The sequence below is a fragment of the Choloepus didactylus genome, chromosome 16 (assembly GCF_015220235.1).
Source record: "Choloepus didactylus isolate mChoDid1 chromosome 16, mChoDid1.pri, whole genome shotgun sequence".
Taxonomy (NCBI): domain Eukaryota; kingdom Metazoa; phylum Chordata; class Mammalia; order Pilosa; family Megalonychidae; genus Choloepus; species Choloepus didactylus.
The window spans coordinates 10,476,682-10,493,623 of NC_051322.1; the positions used below are offsets into that span (position 1 = coordinate 10,476,682).

Genomic DNA, 16,942 nt, shown 5'->3' on the forward strand with positions numbered 1-16,942 from the left:
GGGAATTTAAAATTTATACATTTTATTAAAAATCCCAGTGTATGAGATTTTTCTCAAAATTGAGATGCTGTTTATTAAATTTATGATTCCCTTATTCCAAATAATATTCTTGTGACTGGAAGCTGTTTAATATTCGTCCATGGCACCCACTTTCCAGGTGGGATCTGACTAAACAGATTATGACATGCTAACCTGAAAGCTGTTTACAAACATAGTACTCACAATCATATCACAACAGCCAACTCTAGAAGTATAATTTCTCAGTAAGTCTACATTTTCCAAGTTGTTTAACAAGGAATAAATACAGAGAAAAATATTTGGATTACTCAAGTATAAATATAATCCTATGAGGCCAAGTTTTTAAATTTTTTTCCTATTCCAACTTACACCCAAGGTATGAGACACACTCCCATTGCTGGTTGTTGATCACTGTTGTCGTAACTCACAGGATCACCGACCCCATCCACCCCGGTGTGTACATTTGTAACATTAGAGAGTTTCATGTTGGTAGGACCGCTGGTGGCTCTGAGGTAAACAAATTGAACAGTGGGCCAGTGAGCAGGCCAGGCCGGGGGCGGGAGCTGTGATGGTCCAGGCAAGACAAGAAGAGACCCCAGCCTTGGCAGTAGAAAGGGAAGGAGGATGGGGAGTAAATTTGAGATATGGAGGAAACAGAAGATAAATGCAAAATGACTTGCAGGCTCTTGCTGAAGTTGATTACGAGGCATGAGGGGATAGTAGTGCTGCGCATGGACTTGAGAGGTCCCAGTGGCCAGGTGTGCATGTGTTTGCATGTCTCCGGGACATCCAGGTGGGAACTGTCATGTAGTTAATGGATGGTGAGGTTTGGGGCTCTGAGGAGAGATGCAGACGGAGATTTAGGAGTTGTCCATGGACAGATGGTGTCTGTTACCTGACCATCACTTGAAATTTCCCAGGAGAGTACAGAATGAAAGCCTAGGTCATATCTTCTGGATACATCAAGATTTTCCAGAAGACAGAACCAATTGAGAAGGGGATGCTGGAGGAAGAGCTTGATGAGCATCCAGGATCAAGTGGCAGCATGGCAATCAAGGAAAAAGGCCCATGGCCACCAGGGTACTTGCCACAGGACCTGCTGCTGGGCAGCTGCAAAGAGGGGAGTGGTCTTAGCAACTCTCAGGACAGGAAATGGATTGTAGGAAGTGGAAGGTTAAATGACAGCAAAAATAGTATGCCTTCAAGAAGCTTGGTCATAAAGAAAGCATTGATAATTTAGGAGGTAGAGCATTAAAGGAAGTTGGTGTTTCTTCTAACATGTAAACTACTTGAATATAAACAAAGAAAATTGGGGACTAGTTATTAGACAGGAAAGAGAAGAAATAATTGATGAATAAAGATCCCCGAGGAGGCAGGTGGCACTGTGTTTCAAAACACAGATGGATGTATTCATCTCAGACAGAAAAAGGAACCCCTATTCCTTACTGCAGGGGGGCAGAAAGGATGAATGGATGAGAATACAGAGACACAATGTGGACAGCACAGCAGAATATAGAAGCAGCACATACCCCAGTTTCTCTTTTCCCTGTGAAATGCATACAGCATGGAAACTCATCTGCTTAAACTCCGCTCCAAGCTTACTGAGAGTGGGAACATAGGAAATAACTTCCTCCTCCCCCCACCCCCTCACCCCCCCACTGCATTCTCCTGCGGGAAATTGGATAGGGTGTGCATGTATGTGTGTTCATACACATGCGCACGTGGACTTGCATATGACCTTCTCATTCCTGTTCATTAAAAAAGATACTGCTGGATTCACTGCAAAGAGCTGAATGTAGAGACTCTATATTCCTAAGAATTTTATTGATTGAAGATAATATTTTGTACTGAATTTTACTAGATTCAGAGTATTTGAAAATAGTAATCTATTTCTGGTGTGTGTGTGTGTGTAAGTATATACCCCCATAACTCAGAGTCAATCAGAATATTTACTTAACGAGAAAAGCCATTTTTTGAGCATATCAGAGCATATGTGAGGATTTATTCCTTATTGTGAGATATCACTTTTCTGCTAATTTAATGCTTCAGAAGCTGTCTTTCTGCAAGTTGCACCTATGTGGTCTGTCCCGGCCACCCTGGTGCTGAAGGGGCCTCCTGAGCTCGGGCTCCTGGTCAGGGCAGCTGTGTGCAGAGTCCGGGGCCTGGGCAAGGGGCTGAATCCCGCTGCAAGGATTCTGATGTCAGCTCACACTAACCAGAGATGAATTCAGTTTTATTTCCTTATGTGGAGACAATTTTTCTTTTTTAATTTGGTTTTAATTTTATGCTTTCAGGTATACAGACTAACGCTGCCCTTACTTCCTTTCCGCAATAGGAAGCCGCTTTTGAAGCTCATCTTGTCCCTGTCTTGCACTCTCTCTGGCCTTGGCTTTTGATGGATGATTCATTGATGCAAACTGCCTTGCAGCTACTTTGCGTCTATACTGCAAATTATCCAAACGGTAAATAGAATCTAATATTGCCTGTACACTAATATACTAGAACACTCATATTATGTAATGTTAAGATGGACCTGAAAAATTTCTCTGTATTTTGAACTGTTTTTCCCACTTACTGAGGACATGTTGTTCAAAGGCAAGCTTTCTTATAGGTGTTACAAGAGCAGACATATATTCTAATATATGTTTGCTGAGATGGGAAAGTCACTGGGACACATGGGAGCCATATGGTAGTGCAAAATGGAGTTTCATAGGAAATTGAGAGGGTGCAAATTATGATGTAAGACCTTGAAAACCAGATGAAGGTAAATACCTGTGTAGGTTCTAGAACAGGAGGCTGTCATCATGAAAGTTCATCGTGGATACAGTTGCTGTGGTGATAGTTGATAGCATGAGGGCTCCTGTTTCATTTGTTTGGCAGATACACTATTGAGAGCCCACTATGGCCAGGCATTGTAAAGAATAAAGGCCCTGAGGGCCTAGCAGCTCTAAACAACAACCATCTATTATCTCACAGTTTCTGGGGTCTGGAATGGCTTCGCTGGGTGGGTTTAGCTCACAGGCTCCCAGGAGGCTGCAGTTAGGGTGTCGGCCAGGGCTGCAGTTACCAAGAGCCTTGACTGGGACTGGAGGATCCACTTCTAAGCTCACTAACATGGCTATTGGCAGCATCAGTTCCTTGCCACATAGGCCTCTCCATAAGGCTCCTCACGGTGTGGCAGTGAACCTCTCCAAGAGTGAGTGAGCCTAAGATTGAAGCATCAGTTCTTTATAATCAATCTTGAAAGTGACATGCCACCACTTTTGCCTTTTTCTGTTGGTCATGTAGAGCAACCCTGGTCGTGTGAGGGGGAGGGGCCTGCATGGGGTGTCAGTACCGAGCAGGGTCCCTGGGGCCATCTTGGAGGCCATCTACACAGGACTCCTGTCACAGAGGTGGTACTGACAGCCAGGGGTCTGTTTGAGATTACCCCAGGAGGCGGGGTAGGTGGAGAAGAGCAGGGTCCCATAACCAAGCCCTGGGGCACAGCCATGCTTGGAGCTGAGCAAAGACGGAAAACCAGCCAGAGAGACAAGGAAGGAGCAGTCACAGGAAGCCAGAGAAGGGAATACTCAACTGTGTCAAATACAGGTGAAATTCTAATAAAATGAAGACAGAGCAGGGACTATTGGATTTACCAATACTCATATTCCTGGTGACTTCCAAGCAAGTTGAGTTCAGTATTGTGGACTGAGGCTGAATTGGTGTGGGCTGAGAAGAGGAGGCAAAGTTCTCTCAAGGGGAACAGAGAAATGGAGTGGTGGCAGGAGACAGAGGAGCAGTCATGGGAGGGTTTCGGTTGGTTTTTGAGATGGTTGTTCTTAAGGCATGTGTTCTAATCTATAGGATTAGGAAAGGGAGATGCAGGAAATTATAAATAATTCTGAGTAGACGAGAGGAGATGAGACCCAGAGCACAAGTTGAGCGGTTCTTTTGAGAAGAACAGAGAAACTTCATTTATTGTTGCAGAGAGAAGGCAGTGAGTATGGATATATGCAGTGTAGGAGGTTGGTACATTTGATGAGAAGATCACTATCCAAATGCTTCTGCTTTCTCCGTTAATTATGAGATAAGTCTGACAATTAAGGGTGCGCAAAGGCAAAGAATCAGTCTAGGTGATCTACAAAGAGAGGAGAAGGTGTGTAATAGCTGTTTTGGAGGAAGGAAAGCAAACACATTAAGGAAGTAAAGTAGAATTGCTGACATTATTAAATACCCATTTAAAATTGATAGCGAGCGTGTATGCTTTCTTCCAGCAATATTCCACAGCTCAGCAGCAAGGGTCTCCAAATATCAAAGGATATACAAAGAAAGGACCAGAACTTGGGACATTCAAGAGCACGTCTGACCCCTGATGGTACTAGCTTGTTCCTCAGCCTCCCTGCTGGGGCTGTCCATCTCCCTCCACTCAAGTTGCCTCTGGCCAGCCCTCTCAAGAGACAGACAGGCATGCCCCAAACCCTGAATTTTCATCGTAGTGTATGTGATGCCTGTACAAGATCATCCCATTTTTATCCTACTACTGCAAACCTTCTCCATCCCTTCTGCTTGGACAGTCTCTTCTCAGATGTCTTCTAGCTCAGCATCTGTCCCAGTGTGACCCAGCACAGTAGAGCTGCCTCTTGACCTTCTTTCCCTTAACCGTGCATTCCTTAATTTAGGGTTTAGGGAAGTGAGGAGGAAAAAAGGTCCAGTTGCAAAATAGTGAGGGGAAAAAAAATACTATGAATCTTTTGAAACCATAATTTGTGTTTCTTTTATACTTTAAACTGATGGAATTACTAGAATGTAATTAGGCTATTAAATTGAAGAAGAAACTTTTTGTTTTCCTATCTAGGTTGTTGGTAAGCAAAACTGCATCATTTAGTGACAGTTTTGTCTAAGAGTTGATGACAGTATTGGTATTTGGATACTGATACAAAGTTAAGAATACAGGCGATATTGCTGTATTTTTTATTTTTTTGATTGCTCACCTTTTGTGAGTTTATTTTACAGAATATTTTTGATTCTGATCTTGTCATACTTAAGCTGGCCTCCTCACATGAACTTTCAAAAGTTAATTGTCCCTCAGGTTTGTTACAGTACAGTCTTATAGATGGAACATTAAAATGTATTTGTCATTTTCTAATTATTTTATGATTCTTTTTCTCCTTCAATAAATCTCATGCTTACATAACCTGCTGGAGCAACACTGAGCTCTGGAAAACCCAGAGACCCCACTTCCGGCTCTCGCTGCATGAGAGTCTGATGACCCGGAGCAGGTCACTGTGACTTTCCAAGCTCTGTCTGTCCGTCTGCCAAGTAGGAATATAGGGCCTATCCTGTGTTCCCCCACTTGCACCCCCTGCCCCAGATTAGTGAGTTCCTCACTTTTCTGTGAAATGAAGCTATTAGACTCAGCTCTCTCCCAGTCTTAAAATTCTTTTCTTCATTATCAAGGCCTTTATTTAGATGTCTTTTTAGGAATTATTAAACACCTATTGTGCTTATTTTATTCTTTTCTGAAAAATAAATCTGGTGTATTTAAATATTCTTTTGAGATGATTAGGCCCTTAATTAACGAAGGTCCATTAGGTTGAATGTAGACATCCACACTAGCCTTCAGTGCTGATTTACTGTCCACAGGCTCATAGCCAAGTCATTTGGTAGACAGATACACTTTACCACTTAGTTTCTTAAAAGAACTAAAAGGTGGAACTGAGGAGACATTGTGATAGGCTAATATTCTTCAGGTTGCAGTTCCCTTTGTGGGTCGAGTTATGGACAATATCCCGTTCCATCTGCGTGGAGAGGAATGCCCAGCAACTCTCTGATGCTGTGCATCATCAGGCTGGCTTCCCAGATGCCCCTGGAGAATGCCGCGGTCCAGCAGATGGCCTTCATGTTTCTTTCAAACCTAGCCTTGTCTCACGACTGTAAAGGAGTCATTCAAAAGGTAAGCGCTTCAGCTCTCCTTAATCTCATATCACACATGCTCAGTAAAATAAAACGTCCTTCCTGTCAAAGACTTGTGTGAAAAGTCTAGAACTCGGTTTCTAGGATTAATTTATTATGATTTGAAGACATTTGCTTTTAAAAGATTGTAAAAGGATTAAGACATTCACTTTGTTTAAAGCTGGTTGATAGATGATACATGAGAAGTGACAGAAGCCAGAATATGGAGATCATAATGTTTCCTTCTAGTTAATCTTCTTAGCTTTAGGATGTGTTTTATCTCTCTCAAAAATGAAGGTTTTAGAAATACAGCTGTTTTATATTTATGTCAGATCATAAAAGTAATATATTTGGTCTTTAAACAGACCAAATTGAGCAGTAACAATTTCAGTTCAATTTACATGAATAAAGTGCCTCTGAAATCAAAGCCCCTTTTCCCCTATTTAGACCTAACTTCTTTGTAACAGATAATAGGCAATTTTATGAGTCCCCTGGGACTCCAATGCCAAAACTTGACTTTTCATCGCAGATTTTAACTTAGGGTACTTTGAAAAGGATTGGATGAGTTAAACAAATTCGTGTACACGTGGTCAGTTTGAGTCTGTATTTAGATGTGTGTAAACAGAATTCCTAATTTAGAAAAATCCCTTAAAATTTAGATGTGACCAGATTGCCTATTACTTCCTAGTACATAGCAATTTTGCAGTTTCTGTTTCTTTTAAATGAAGGCCAAGACAAACTGCAGAAGTTGACAGCCTTCATAAGAATTCAGTCTCCTTTTCCAGTGCTGTGTCTTCCCACCTTTCCTTTTCTGGAAAAATATTTTGAATGCAGTCACCAAATTAATAGAAAGATCATTCTTACCAGGGAAAGGATTTTCAGTGGTGTGTTGGAGCCAGCTCACCCTGGCTCATGAGTTGTCGTCATTACATTTTCAGGAATTTTGCAAGCCAGTTGATATCTTGTTGGTATCTTGAAACCATTTGTGGTGGGAGTATCTGCACCATGTAAATGGGCATTCCCTACAAGTCGTGGAGCCCCTCGGCCCCCAGCGGAGCCAGTTAAACGTTTACCAGCACATGGCTGCCTGTTTGTTTTCACTTCCGAAAGGGGTCTTCTTGAACAGGATGTCTGTGCTTACCGTCCTTCTACCCTAGAGTCTCCATGTGAGTGCCAGGCTGGGCCAGGTGGTGCCTTTCGCCTGTTTCCCTCCCCAGTGCCACAGGAGGGCTGGTAGGAACCCCCAGGCAGGGTGAATGTAAGCGCTAATTTTGGGGTTGGTGTGCGACTTTGAGTGGAAGACGTATTCTCCTTAAGCCTCAGTTTCTTCATTTTAAGAATAATGAGGTTAAACAAAATGATCTCTAAGGTATTTTCAACTCTCCGTGATTCTGGCATTAAAGGTGTGTTGCTGTCAGTGTGGTCAGACTCTGCTTTCAGAGGCAGACCCAGCTGCTTTTCTGGAGTTAGGAAACTCCTGAGACTTCTATGCCGCCTTCAGTTGTCATTAGCCCTGGGCCTAGCTGTCACTCACCAGTGGGCGGTGGGAAATTCTGTTACACAAGAAAGGTTCTAAAGCCTCCAGTTTCTCTCTCATGCAGTACAGTCTACACATTCCACTGGTGAGGGAAATTGTCTAAAGACGTCTTTAGGCCTAGCAGAGAGAAGGTACACCAGCAGGACATGTACATTTTAAAGCAAGCCATTGGTTTTATCCCTGTTGCCAGCCTCAAGTCTCTGATATCATGGTGGAAGCTTGCTGAATGGGAAAGGCAAGGGACAGATGTAAAGAGGCATTCATGTGGCCAAGAGATGAGAGAGAAGGCGTTAGTGACAGCAAGTGTGTTTTGAAGTGGGCATATAGCTTTATAGTTGACTTTTTGCTTGGGTAATGTCACTAATATTTCTGTAGCTCATTTCATTCTTATATTCAGAGTTTTTGATGTAAAAGCATTAAATTTATTTTATGGAGTCAGGTCAGCATCTTGATTTGGGTCCAGGAGAACCTTAGGATAATGAAGTGTAGATTATTAAAAGAGAAAGAGAGAGACATTGTGGGCACCTATGAAATGTAAGTAATCAAATTTCTGCACCTTGATCAAGCTGAAATTTCCAGCTGACCAAGGTTCCCATACTCTTATGGGCTTCTGCTAACATAGTACTTATACTTTGATGGCATGTAGATTATTCAAGACAGTAATTTATTGCCTTTCATATAGTTAAGGGTTTGTGGGATTTTGTGAAAGGGGTTTGGAGGTTGAAAGGACTCTTAACAGTTCAAGTAATATGGCTTTCTTGTCTCTAAGTTTAATAGAGTGACAGATGGTCATCAGAAGTTATCTGTAATGATAAGCAACCTGGGGTAAAGTAACTATAAGATGTATCCTTAGATTTTTTTTTAAACACACTTGTAACTATAAAGGTTCAAAATATCCTCATTACAACCAGGGTTGTTACCTAGTATCCAAGACTGATTTGGGTTTTGTTTCTTTTTCCTTCCCACAGGATAGTTTTTAATGAGTAGAAAAATTACCAGAAGGCAGTCAAAAAGACAAAACTCATGAGGCCTGAAAAAATCCCCACACTGAATTATCAACCTTAAATAATTGAGTTGGCTTTAGTTTACTTCGTTCATCATCAGGAGAGAATTAGTAGGAATTAAAATTTGAGTGCTGTTTTGATCTCCTTACCTTTTTCACTTATACCTGAATATAACACAGATGGAGTATTTGGAGGGTATTTGAAGGAAGGAGAAATTAAAACTGGGGAAAAGAAAACCCATATGCTACTTAATTGGTCACCAAGGGACTAGGGAAGTAATGAAAACGACTGAAGAAGAAAATAATATTCTCTCTGTTTACCCACAGAGTAACTTCTTACAGAACTTTCTCTCTCTAACATTGCCAAAAGGCGGAAATAAACCTCTCAGCCATCTGGCCGTCCTTTGGTTGAAGCTACTCCTGAATATATCCTTTGGAGAAGACGGGCAGCAAATGATCCTGAGGCTTGATGGCTGTTTAGACTTACTGACAGAGATGAGCAAATACAAGCATAAGAGCAATCCTGACATACCTCTTCTTATTTTTCATAATATTTGCTTCAGTCCTGCTAACAAGCCCAAGATACTGGCTAACGGTAAGTGTCTACATTATCCACCGCCCACCCCTCGCGTACACATACACACACTTGTACATGTGGCTCTTCATCCTATTCCATTCAGATTGAAACACTGAAAATAATTTTACAAATAATTTTCCAGGCATTTATTAAGTACTTACTGTGTTCAAGGCACTGTGGAAGGCAGGGGCTATGGGAGTGAATCAGATATGGCTTCAGCCTTCCAGGAACTGCCTCGGGTCTCTGGGGGTTAAAACCACGTCATTCAACTTGGACAGGATGGGTCCTGGGGCAGCGAGGGAGTAGGAGCTCGCTGGCCCTGCCTCCTCCCTCTGTCCCATCTCCCCTCGCCCTTCCTCCAGTCCCCCTCTCTCCAGTCCCCCTCCCCTCCTCCAGGTCCTTGAGCAGATGTGACCATTTCAGGGAAGCCTCTCCAGACAACCTGTTTGCAACACCACCCCGTCCCCCTACCTCCGCTCCCCTATCCTCCCTCTCTCTTTTCTCCTTTTCCCTTTTTATTTTTCTCCATAGCATTGTCACCATCTGATGTACTATGTGTTTTATGTATCTCTTTGTCTACTGCTAGTCTTCCTGTACTAGACTAGCAGAGGGTCCGGGAATTTTTGCCTGTTATGTTCACGCTCTCTGTGTAACACCTAGCTTGTGCCTGCCGCAGAGTGAGCACTCCATGGATATTTGATGACCAAGAGAGAGGGAGAGAGATTCTGAGCAGGCAGTTGAGTTCAGGACCCAAGACCAGATGATGCAGTTAGCTTTACAGAGCCTTCATTTCCTGAGTTGTAGAATAGATGGAGAGAAAGGTTGGTGAGGATTCAGAGAAACCTCGGAGCAGAAAGAGAGGAATTGAAAGATCTATTTCTGCAACCATGTGTCATTTCTGTAGGAATGTGTCAAATTGCGTAGGCTTGGGCTTGGTGCTTTATAAGGAGGCACACCCCATCTTGAGCACAAGCCCTTGGGTGCTCATCGCCTGGGCAGCTCAGCTTCTCTCAGTCCAGTGTCTTCACTCTAATCCCTGCTTTCTTGATTCTGGTAAGAATCAGTTTATAAGCACACATGGAGGGTTTAGCATGCTTTCCGGTACATGGGAGATTCTCAGGATACATTAATTCTCTTCTCCTTTCATGTTTCTCACTAGTCTTTTCTCAGTGGCTTTTTTTTCTGTGAAACATGGAGCTTTCAAAGCCGGTAAAAGTCATTCTGCTTTCCATTCTGCTGTGTAATTGGTCATGATTCTGTGTTTCTGATAATAAATATTGAATTACTAGAAATATTATATAGAAAGATGTTTAAGGTTCAGCCAGCTTTGATCTTAGCAAAAGCCTATGCATTGTGTGTGCCCTGCTTTCCCCTCACTCTTCCGCTGCTCCTGTGCTCTCAGTCGCTGGGGGATGTAGATCAGTCATGTTTGCTGCCACCCTCTGTCACCGAACCTGCTTCTGTGCACACATTTGTGAAAGGGGATAATAAAAGTTCTTTCTTCTCAGGCAATGAGATAGCATATATGTAGCATCTGTTACAGTTCTTAGTGGCTACTCAGTATATCTCTTACTATTTATTCACCCTTCTCAGTATACATTGTTTTCTTTGGGGACTATTTATTGCAATTTTATTATTGAGAGAGTTGGAAAAAGGATAAGCTTTTTGAGAATGGAGGGAAGAATCTTCATTTTTCATTTGTAGATCCTTCTGGATTTATTTTTAGCATTTCCTTGTAGTCAGTAATGCTTTGCATCCTTTATTAGCTTAAAAGAGATGGACAAGCTTTTGTAGAGAAGGAGCTTTCCCCAACCCCCATGGACTTGAGTTCACTGGACTTTCTAGGCAGGGATATGATAAGAGACAGCAACTGTGAAATTTCCATATGGAGCTGTGAAGGGGGCGTCAAAGGCTTTGATCCTTTTCCATTTGGGGATCCAGAGAGGAGGCCTTAGCAGAGGCAGCTAGCTGAAAAATCTGCCAGGTGAGACTGTAGGACTTTGATTGGTAGCACCCAAACATCTGGTTTAGATATTCAAGTGGGGCTTGATCTTGCTCTTACAGATAGATCCAGAGGATTCCCTGTTTCTAGTAAAGCCAGGCTTTCTTTCCCCTGAAAACAACAAAAATGTGCTAGGTAAAATATGTTAAAATTCACCTTACAAGACAAGGAACTGAAGGGATAGTGGGAAACTTTCAGGCCGATTTTAATTGAAAGCCTGTGTCCAGAGAGGCGAGAATTGTGTAGAAAGCTCTTCTGCCCCGAGGATACTTGTCAATCTGCATGCTCTGCTTTGTTCAGGTGTGCCAAGGGGTGAGGGAGCCTAAGTTAGAACTCTTTAAGTTGGGGAGTCTTCTAAGTAGTCTTGCCCAGATGAAGCTGGAACCCCAAAGAACCATCATCTTAGGATAAGGATATACATAGTGTCACTATTTTTTATTTCAGGCTACCAACATGACTTCCCTAACCTTGTAGTTAAATCAGTTATATTAAGAAGAAAGATAATAAATATTCAAAACTCACCACTTCCTGATTATTTAGCTCCATTTTACTATTTTCTGTTCTCTTGAATTTATTTACATGTTTTAATGGGAGTTCACTTCAAACTATTTGTTAAATATGTTTTATGCATTTTTTGTAGGCATGTTATATTTCACAATGTGTGGGTTTTTTTTTAAGTTCATCCATTTGCACCATCAGATGGGACCACAACATTAGTTGACCTGTGTATATACTTTATTAAGAAATCTTTAAGAGATAGTGTTTCATTTTGCTTAAGCTACCGAAATGCAATATACCAGAAATGGATTGGCTTTTACAATAGGAATTTATTAAGTTACAATTTACAGTTCATGAAAATGTCCAAATTAAGGCATCAACAAGAGGATACCTTCTCTGAAGAAAGGCTGCTGGCATCTGGGGTTCCTCTGTCAGATAGCAAGGCCATGGCTGGAGTCTGCTGGTCCTTCGCTCCCAAATTTCATCACTTTCAGTTTCTGATTACAGTGGCTTTCTCTTTAAGCATCTGTGGGTTCTCTCTTAGCATCCCTGGAGTATTTCTCTCAACTCTCTCCAAATGTCTCTGCCTTTTATCCTCTCATAAAGGATTCCAGTAAAGGATTAAGACCCACCTTGAATGGGCTGGGTCACATCTCAATTGAAACAACCTAATCAAAAGCTCCCACCCACAATAGGTAGGTCTTGTACCCACAGGGATGGATTAAAAGAACATGGCCTTTTCTGGGATACATAACAGCTCCAAACTACCACGGATAGTAACTGGTTGAGGAGTTGAGTATGATAGAAACATATTTAGAGCATAGGGATTGTGTATTCTGAGTGTTTGGCACAATATACAAAAATTCACTTGATGATACTTAGATGGAACACAAGGAAACCATGCTCTCATTTGATGATGGGCCCTAACGAATACTGAACATTACCCTTACAAGAGAACTCACATCTGATAGCAGTTTATAGAGGCTCATTATGGCTGGGTCATGACTTGGGAAACCCCGAGGGAGCAAGTTCTCCAGGGAAGGTGTTCAGGCAGGAGAGAGCTGTCTGTAGAGGATATGGCACCAGCACCGTTTCCACACTGCCCCTTCAGTGCATGGTTAGAGTTCACTTTATGGAGCAGCGGCTTTTCCTGTAAAAGATTTAAAAATCTTTTCCTTTAAAAAATTTTAAAAATCTGAATAGAATCAAACAGCATTTTTGTTTTAATCCTGGATTCTTTCATCCAACTAGCATTTATTGCATCCCTCAAGTGTGCTAACCCTGTGGTTGGAATCTACAGCAGTGAGCCAGGCCCAGGGCCTGCCCGTGACCCACTGACAGTTCGGTTAGACTCACTCAGTGGCAATGTGTGTATTGCGAGATCCCAGGAACAGGGGTTTCACCATTAAGAATGCAACATGTTTCTAAAATCACAGACTTTAGAGGAAAATCATGCCATACAATGTAATGATATATAAGAACAAGCAATAAAGTAGGTTCTGATACTGTTCTGAGACTTAAAACACCATCCTGGAAATATCCTGACAGTTTCCTTGGGACTGGACTTCTCTGAATCTTCACATAAGATGGGTAGCCTGCTGCAGAGCATTTCTAAGTCCTACTTTGGCTAGCTTTGCAGGAAGGGGCCATATCTTGTGTGTGTTCGTACGCCTTTAAATTGTTTTTTCCTCTGACACAAGAAAAACATTCTTCTAAAAATGTTTAGTCCTTTCTAAAAGGCTTAGCTCATGGTATTTCTTATTACCTGGTAGTTCATGCTAGCAATTTAGCTCATGCTAGCAATGCATTTCTAAAATAGTCTTTATAGTTTATCATGAGAGCAGACCTATTTTCTGCATACCAAAATGGGAGCTACAATAAAATAGCTCATCAATACAAGTCATTGTGTGAGTGCTTATTTCTGCCTGTTGTCCTTCAACGGAATGTGCCTATGTTGATCTAGGCAGGCCTGCTTCCCTGACCATTCTGTGCCAGTCATGAAGCAGTTTGAAGTTATCTTCTCACATCCCACATGGCGTAGAAGATTGTTTTTGCTGTAGTCTTATGCTACCAACTTTGGGAATATTCTGATGGAAGAAGGGAGGGTATCGACTAGTCCAAGATAAGTATGCAACGTAGTGTGCAGGGCTGAGCTTTTTGTGTGTGTTTATTATTAGAAAAAGTCATTACTGTGCTGGCTGCTTGTCTGGAAAACGAGAATGAAAATGCTCAGAGGATTGGCGCCGCCGCACTTTGGGCTCTGCTTCACAATTACCAAAAGGTCAGTTTTTTTAAATCATTGTTAATACCTGGGGGAAACAACCACGCCTCTTAGGAGGCATCCAGGAAAAACGACACCGAGGACGGCATTGCCGTCGTGCAGTCATATACCTGCTGAAAACATCAGTTGAAATCTTTTTCCTTTGATTACTCTGACCTACTACCTTAGTTCCTAGGAATATTTCCCTTTTGAGTTTTCCCAGGTAGTTTCCACTGATTGGCCATATCGATGGAATGATACTAATAAGATTGTTTTCTCTAAAAGATGTGTCAGGGAAAAATACGTCTTCAAATAAAGCCCCAAAACCAAGTTTTAAACAATTACACGATTCCCCTTTCTCTGCTGCCATCCTCACAGTTTTACCCTCGGCCGAGTTTTCGTCAGCCTGCAGCCAGGAGGAGCGGCTGGCGGAGGGGCCCTCGCCCGCCCTGGCTCCCTTCTCGGCCTCTGCTCCTCCTCTCATTGCCTTCAGCTCCCTCCTGCCCGGCAAGGGCAGAGCAGGCCCGTGTGGACCTGAGTGATTCACGGCGCTCCCTGAGGGCTGCTCAGCGACCTGGGCACCCTGCCGTACGCTGATGCTGCCTGTTCCCTGGAGAGACAGGACGGGGGCTGTGTCCTCAGCGCCTGTCCCAGGGTTTGGCACACTGTAGTCACTCAGTGACTCTTCATTGACCAATGGACTGACTGGAAGCGTTGCTATCCTTGTCTGAAATCCGAGGTGTGAGAGAATGTGAATAACTAAAGTTGAGTAATTTAAAGTAGAAATTGAGATTAGGGGAGGGGAGAAAAGAACATGGGAGGGTAGAGAAAGAACTCAAAGTTAACAGGGGAACAAGATGGCTTAGACTCCAGAAGAAGTAGGGGGTGGCTCAGTAGGATGTAGTAGTGTACAATTCTCCAGCTGGGTCATTGCATAGTACCCTGTTTAGTACTAGAATCTGCATTAGCAGAATTACTATGGCGGTGTCCTGATCCTGACACAGGAGAATAAATCTAGGTATCGGATCATTCTGTCTTATCTCCAGGCAAAACCAGCTTTGAAAAATCCGTCAATAAAAAGAAGAGTGGATGAAGCATATTCCTTAGCAAAGAAAAGTAAGTTTCATTATTAAGGAGTTTATAATAAAGTTAAACTTGGAAGCTATTAAGTGAATTCTCTGATTAATAGAATATTTGGACAGGCCACAGCAAAATAAGTTTTCTACACAGATGGTTTTCTAGGATTTGGGGGGCTTTTTTTTTTTCTATCGAAGCATTGTAAAATGTGCAGATATTTGGTCCGTGCTTTTCATTGTAACATTTTTAAAATAATAAAATGTCCTGATAAATGAAGGTTTGAGATATGATACTTTCTTAAAACATGACTGTGATCTTTCTCCCAGTCATTATATCTTGAACTGAACTTCCTTTGCTAGTGGCTACCACTGTGCTAAAGTGTATTCTGAGGTGATAAGAACTTGACCAGTTAGAATTGCCCTTGAACAGATACTTTGATCTAATGTCAAGGCAGTGAATTACAGTCTGCCAAGAAGACATCCCATTATCCCATTATCCTGTACCCAGGCCACCAAGGGGGTCCCTTCACATGCGAGATAGGGCTTTTCTTTCAAAGCCCTGCTCATTTTAACATTTTGAGTAATGCCAGTTTTCAATGAGCCTTAGTCTCTGAACTTTTTTTATGCTAAGTTAGGAACTTGAACTGTGTCTTTTCTGAACTGTGACAGATTTCTTGGTCATTTATTTGTTCTTGTAGTCTGATTCTTAAGAATATGGTTTTTTGTTTTGTTCATTTCTAGCTAGGACCATGAATTTCTAGAGGTAGGGAATAATTGAGTTACATTAGAGTTTATGCTTTGGGAGGGATAGAACATGAAAAGAGTAATGAAGTTTAATTTGGGATTATAGTTGATGATATCCACTGTGTAGATGTATTGTTTTTTGTTTGAACTATTTGGATAAACTGTTAATAAAAAATAAATATAAATGCCATAACTTAACTTTTTTAATGTAAAATATTCTTATGCTAGTACATCGAGAACTTTAATCAAACTGTAAATCACATATAAATCTTATTAATATATGCTTGTGTGTGTGTGTCTCCTCTTAAGTAGTACTAAGTTTAATCAGCTGGTATTTCCATTCCCTTATTTTTTTATCTCAGCTTTCTCAAATTCAGAAGCAAACCCTCTAAATGCCTATTATTTGAAATGTCTTGAAAACCTCGTGCAGCTGCTTAATTCTTCGTGAGTGCCAGCAGATGCTCTGCACAGAGCTGACAGTCACCTGATGAGGAGCCCAGCCCGAGGCTGCGTGTAGCAGAGCGGCTGCTACCTGAGAGCATGTGTCTCCGCTGCAGCGCAGCCCCCTTCCCAGGAGAGGAGGGACTGGTGGCGTCCAGAACTGCCCATTCGCAGCAACTCGCTGTAAATATTACAAGAAGATGATGATAAAAAAGGCATAGAAAGTCCTGGGAACATAATCATTTTTACATTTACATTTTACATTTACATTTTGCTATGCAATTTGCTTTGTAGAGGTTATTTAAGTTATTTAATAAAGTAAGATATTTTTGGAAACTGAAAATTGACTGATAATTGCTGTTGTGGACTTCTCTCAGTCTCATGAATATAAATTTTAAGAATTGAAAGAAGCCATTGTGTTCTGGTTGTGTTTTCCGTTATTTATTTTTTTTTAACATGAAATTAGGCTCTTGTCTGTTAGCATAAATCCTTATTTTTCAAACTTTTATACTGTTCAGAGCATACATATAGGTGAAGGGATATACATATGTAAGCATGTGAGTGTGTGTGTGTGTTTATATATATGAGCATGTGAGTAGCTTTATGCAATATTTAGTGACATTAACTCCTTTCCATGGGATTTCCAAATCAGTTATAGTTTATAATTTTCACCTTTTGGCTTCTGAAATGCTGTCTACTAAAGAAGGAAGAAATAGGATTTGTGGTCATATAGGCTTGAATTCAAATTCTAGCTCATCTCAAAACATCATGGAGAGCAAGATTCTGAAAAACCTCATGGGAGCAAACTGATGACCTTGTTCAGATATGCAGAGGCTCTATTACATGACTCTC

At 41.6% G+C, this 16,942-nt stretch overlaps 1 protein-coding gene across 6 annotated transcripts in view; it reads left to right on the plus strand.

Moving 5' to 3' along the window:
- Positions 1-16,451, plus strand: part of RTTN (rotatin) — a 214,614-nt gene extending 198,163 nt beyond the window's left edge. For 4 of the 6 annotated variants that reach the window (XM_037805750.1, XM_037805752.1, XM_037805753.1 and 1 more), the window contains 6 exons: positions 2,354-2,480; positions 5,751-5,953; positions 8,820-9,087; positions 13,747-13,850; positions 14,876-14,945; positions 16,012-16,451. In XM_037805750.1, the coding sequence (XP_037661678.1) occupies positions 2,354-2,480; positions 5,751-5,953; positions 8,820-9,087; positions 13,747-13,850; positions 14,876-14,945; positions 16,012-16,097 (858 nt within the window). In that variant the 3' untranslated portion in view covers positions 16,098-16,451. Of the gene's footprint in view, positions 1-2,353; positions 2,481-4,274; positions 4,376-5,750; positions 5,954-8,819; positions 9,088-13,746; positions 13,851-14,875; positions 14,946-16,011 lie in introns of those variants that run through there. The other 2 variants (XM_037805751.1, XM_037805754.1) reach the window with 2 other exon arrangements.
- The last annotated feature ends 491 nt before the right edge of the window (positions 16,452-16,942 follow it).